Source organism: Arachis hypogaea, chromosome 7 (assembly GCF_003086295.3).
Source record: "Arachis hypogaea cultivar Tifrunner chromosome 7, arahy.Tifrunner.gnm2.J5K5, whole genome shotgun sequence".
NCBI lineage: Eukaryota > Viridiplantae > Streptophyta > Magnoliopsida > Fabales > Fabaceae > Arachis > Arachis hypogaea.
In genome coordinates, this window is record NC_092042.1 from 55,825,123 (window position 1) to 55,830,689 (window position 5,567).

The following is a 5,567-nucleotide window of genomic DNA, read 5'->3' on the forward strand; positions in this document are numbered from 1 at the left end:
ACTATTCAAATATGTTTTAATAGTAAGTGAACATTTTACACAAAAAAAAAAAACTGATTATTTTAAATTAAAATACTAAAAAAAAAATCGTAACTTACAATCTATTTTTATCACTGTAGCTGCAGAGTAGTGCCATGCAATTGATTTTGCCGATATTTGAGTAACGAAAAGAGTTTTACATTTTTTTTAAATCAAATTTTTAAATTAAATATTTTAAAAATTATCTAAAAATTATTAAAATTTATTATTTTTAATCATTAATCTGGTATTATTATTCTTTATTATTATTTATTATTTATTATTTATTATTAAAATATATTTTTAATCTATATTTTTAGATATTAATAATTAAAAAATGCCTTTAAACCTTGATAATTAAGAATTTACCAAAAACAATAAATTCTCCATAACCTCAAACATTTCCTCGGCTGAAATAATATTTTAATAATTATAATTGAATAATTTTTTACTAATTAGTAATAACGAATAATTTTTTACTAATTAGTAATAACGAATAATTTAGTTATCTCATCTTTCAATTATTAGTATTCTTTATCCTGAGTCCTGAGATAATAGTTGCTTGCTGTTATCAAAAGTTACCAAAACCTGACAGCATGAAATATTGATGTACAAAATAAACCAAAAAAATGAAAATAAAAACTAAAGACGGTAAAACCTCTCAGGGTTATAATTGATCTGACTATTCATATGTGATGGGATTGTTTATGAACAACCAGTAGTACACAAATTCAAAGGTCAAAAACGAGAACCACGGAGCAACGAGAACCATAACAGAGAATCAAACCAGAAACCAAGAGCAAATTTTAAAGACCATGAACCCGCATACTCAAATAAAAAACCACCACCCATGCTTTTTCATCAAACTACTAATCTCTAAACGAAATCCTAATTCCTCCAATTTCCATCAGAAGCACCACCCCCCTTTGAGTAACGAGATCCACCGTCTCCGTACCCACGGTCCCGCCCACCACCGTAACCACCTCCTCCATAGCCACCTCCACCATTACCACCGTTACCACCGTAGCCTCCACCACCTCCGCCGCGGTTGTAACCACCTCCGCCTTCACGGCGGCCTCCATATCCACCTCCTCCTCCTCCTCCTCCACGGCTGTAACCACCACCACCACCATAACCACCGCCGCCACCGCTACCGTAACCGCCACCGCCGCCACCGCCCCGACCGCGGGACTGCGCCTCGTTGACAGTGATGTTACGGCCATCAAGGTTCTGGCCATTCATCCCCTCGATGGCATCCCTCATGGCCTGCTCTGTGGCGAAGGTTACAAATCCGAAACCCCTCGACCTTCCAGTCTCACGATCATTGATAACCTGAACAAGAAAATCAAGCAAATTCTTCAGATCTAGCTCACCTTCGAATTCAAAAATCCAGCACCAGAGGAGATGAATAGAAACGATAAAAAAAAAAAGAAAAAACCGATCGATCTTCGCCTTTGAAACAAAGATGAAGATGAACGTACCGATTGGTGTGAGTAATAAAAGAATCATTATAGTAACACAAGTATCATAGATCAAGTAACGGAAAACAGATGAGAGTCAGAGAGCACAGATCAGATCAGAAAATCCAAATCCGAATCGTGTGAGATCCGATCCCTGCGACAAACGGACCTTCGATTCGACGATCTCGCCAAAGGAAGAGAAGGCTTTCTCGAGGGCTTCGTTGTCGGTGGCCCAGGCAAGCCCACCAACGAAGCAACGGTACTCAATTTCTGCGGAAGCCATGGAAGTTGAAACCCTAGAACTGACAGAAAGGGAAAAAGGGAAGGAGGATTATCGAGAATCCACCTTGAAAAGAGGGCACGAAGAAAAACTGGTACGCCTATGGTCTTTTTTTATAGAGGAGGCCAGGGAATGAGGATGGTGATTACTTAACTAACTAGGGTTACCAATAATCTCCACCGACTGAGGCTCCTATACGAGATATACACGGCTTACGGCTATACCCCACTGGATTTGAACCACGGTTAAACCCTGGAAAGGTGTATGTGTATGCTTGTTTGGTTAATGGTTAGCAATTCTATGATTCTATCTGCTATTACTAGCTATGTCCAATTGCCCATGGATTGAATGTGTCATTGCGACTCCTTTACCATGTTGACCAAACAAAAGGTTGCCATTTAATTTTATTGCTTTTAAATCAAATACTATGTATCATAATTATCAAACGGATTTCCAGTATTAATTATTCTCATTCTTATTTATAATCATTTGGTGTTAATTTCTCCTGTTATAAATTATCATATTAATTTGCTAGAACTTCATAAAAAAAAGAAACAAAAATGTTACGGTAAATATAATCATTTTATATTAATATTTAGTCAATAATAATTATATTTATATTTATAAAAATTTATATACATAAAATATATAATTTATATTTATATTTATTAAAATTTATACACATATATTAACATAATTTATATTTATATTTATCACAATTTATCTATATAAATTAATAAAATTTATTTATTGAAGATAATTTAATTTATTTATTAAAAATAATTTAATATTTGTACTAGTTAAATACTAACCAAGATTATTAAAAATTGTTAGGCTTAAAATTTTATGATAAAAAAATTAATTTTAATGTACTGTTAAATTACCATATTATTATTTTTATTAATATTACAATATATAATTAATTATTTGAATAAAAATATTTTATATTGATAATATATAACTGTTTCACTCATTTTTTAGTTGACTTTGATAGGTGATGTCAAAATGAGCTTGTATCAATATCTCAAGTATCAGGGAGCAAATATGACTCTTCTGAAAAAAAGTGAATTCGACAAGGCAATTAATGTCGAGATTACTAGTGGTAAATTTTATGATAAACAACAAAGAAATAAATAATTAAATGAAAAAGGTGATAAAAGAACTAAATATTGATTTAAACAAAGAAATAACAAAATTTAAAGAAATTAAATAAAACTGAACCAAATAAACAAAAGGAAAATAAGTTAAAAATTGACTTCTAACACTCACATACACTTGCACACCATATTCTTCTATTGCGTCATAGAGACTGGAAATTTGATGAGTTTATGTGACGATTTAATATTTCTGATTGAAGTCCGTGAACTCTTTTGAGTTTCTACTATTTATAAATCATTGATATAGACTTGCCACGGAGTATGTTTGTCCACTATTTTACTTCCTTCTTTTCTCAGCCATGAGCTTATCTTGACCATGAAGAATTTTGACCCCTAAGTTTTGACACCCACATCTTTCTTGGTCTTCAAAATCCTACGTCTCTTCAACTTGCTCCTCAAATTTTGCACCCACCATGTCCTCCACTCAACTTGAAAGTCGAGTAGTAAGCCTTAATGATCAAATAAAACACTACTTTCGCTCCTCTTCTCATTAGAGATAGAGCCGCAGAATGGTTGAAATCACACCCTAAAGAGAGTATTGCCACATGAGAAGATTTAGTTAGCAAGTTTCTATCTAAGTTCTTCCCTCCTCAAAGATTGATCAAATTAAGTGATAGAGGTTATGTTAGTTAGCAATTAGTTGATAGCATTTAGCTGAATTCTATTAGTCTCTCAACTCTACTATGCTGCCACCTATCCTTACACCTCACCATATATAATGCACTATGTAATGAACTGTGTAGTTAGTTTTTGGACTCAACCAATTCAGTTTAGCAAGTCTTCTCTAGAAAATTCTCGTCTCTTATCTCTCTATCTCTGAACTTTCCCTTTCTGTTTCTTTCGTTCTTCTTGAATTCTTTCCTTCTCTTAATTCTTCTTTGTCACAATCTAATACTTTTCATTGAGAATAGATGTGCAAACTTTCAAGTAGCTTGAAGGAGAATCCTTGTATGAGACTTGAGAAAGATACAAAGGGATGTTGAGGAGATGTCCACCAAACATGTTTGTAGACTGGGTTCAGTTACAAATATTCTATGATGAAATCACTCAAACCTTAAGAAATTTTCTAGACAACTCAGCAGGGGGATCACTACACATGAAGACCCTTAGTGAAGGTATGGAACTCATTGACATTGTTGCAAATAACCAATACCTCTACTCTTTAGAGAGGAATATGAACATAAAAAGAGGAGTGATGAAACTAAACACTCTTGATGCTCTTGTAGCGTAAAACAAGATATGTCCCAACAACTTATGACTCTCACAAAACAAATGGGCAGGGGAACATGCAAGTGTCGGCTATGGCGCACAAAGCTTCCCTATGACTTCAATGGAGGAATTCATTTTTGTGAGAATTATGAGCCACTCAACTTTGATCAATCAAGTGTGGAACAAGTGAATTTCATGGAAAATACCTTCAGGTCACTCCAAATGATCCATACTCCGAAACATACAACCCTGAGTGGAGAAATAATCCAAACTTTGGATGAAAAAATAAGCAAAACCAAAGCCAAAGGAACAACTTCAATAATTCCCTTTACAACAATAACCACTTTAACAACCATGTAGCCACTCAAACCCAACACAAAAATCTACAAAAGACTTTCCATAATCAGCAAAACAATTTTGCCACAACCTCAGTAGCTTCACAAAATATCCCTTTTAATTCTTCAAAAAACTCTCATCACTCACAACCATACCCCACACAATCATCTCAAGACTCTCAAAAGATATCTAATCTTGAGGCCAGTGTTAAATATCAGGAGGCCATTCTCAGAAATCTTGAAGTATAAATAGGACAAATTACAAAATAACTCTCTGAAAGACCCACCAATGCCTTTCTTAGTGATAAAATCCTTAATCCAAGAGAAAAATGCAAAGTCATTATTCTTAGAAGTATCAAGGTGGTGGAGAAAGAAGGCTCAAGTGAAGAAGGATAATTTCAAGAAACTAAAGAAGAAGTCACCAAAAAAGACACTCCTCAGGAAGCTCCTAACAAACCACCATTAATCACAACTCCACAAGATCAACCAGCAGGGAAACCTAGAGTGCAAGAGTATAAGCTAAGAATTCCTTACCCATAAAGGCTCCAAAGAGAGAACAAAGATTGATGCCTTCTTATGTAAAGTTTCAACTAGTTTCACATCAATATTCCATTTGCCGAAACTCTAGAGTAAATGCCTTCTTATGTAAAGTTCATGAAAAAATTGCTAACCAAGAAGAGGAGCTAGAAGGAAAATGAAACATTAGTGTTAACAAAAGAGTGCAGTGCAATCATTCAAAAAGACTTGCCTGAAAAACTCAAAGATCCTGCGAGTTTTGTGATACCTTGTACTATTAGTGACATAATCATAGAGAGAGCTCTATGTGATTTTGGGGTAATCTCTGAAAACACTGAACGCACATATCACAGCATCGAATGGTAATAAGAGAGGATTAAACATAGCAAATTTAAGGCTAAAGAAGCATGTTTTCAATCATAGCACAAAATTAGGAAGGAAGGTGTAAAACATGCGAATTTTATGAATAAATGTGAGAATAGTGGATAAAATCCACTCAATTAAGTACAAGATGTACCACGAAATAGTGGAGCATCAAGGGGCTAGTATAAATCTCATGCCATTATCATTAATGAGGAGGATGGGAATCGAT

At 34.2% G+C, this 5,567-nt stretch overlaps 1 protein-coding gene across 1 annotated transcript; it reads right to left on the minus strand.

Annotated features, from left to right (window-relative positions):
* Positions 1 to 661: 661 nt before the first annotated feature.
* LOC112703133 (uncharacterized) lies at positions 662 to 2,215 on the minus strand. Its single transcript, XM_025754456.2, has 2 exons — positions 1,648 to 2,215; positions 662 to 1,350 (listed from the first exon to the last, which is right to left on the minus strand). Exons 1-2 carry the CDS (start codon positions 1,759 to 1,761, stop codon positions 907 to 909), a joined length of 558 nt encoding a protein of 185 aa, XP_025610241.1. The 5' UTR covers positions 1,762 to 2,215; the 3' UTR covers positions 662 to 906.
* Between the last annotated feature and the right edge of the window lie 3,352 nt (positions 2,216 to 5,567).

Excerpts from the sequence above, each read along its gene's own strand:
- LOC112703133 (XM_025754456.2), bottom strand. The coding sequence starts at position 1,761 with ATGGCTTCCGCAGAAATTGAGTACCGTTGCTTCGTTGGTGGGCTTGCC. Across the intron at positions 1,351-1,647 it reads GCGAGATCGTCGAATCGAAG|GTTATCAATGATCGTGAGAC; the intron begins GTCCGTTTGTCG and ends TTTCTTGTTCAG.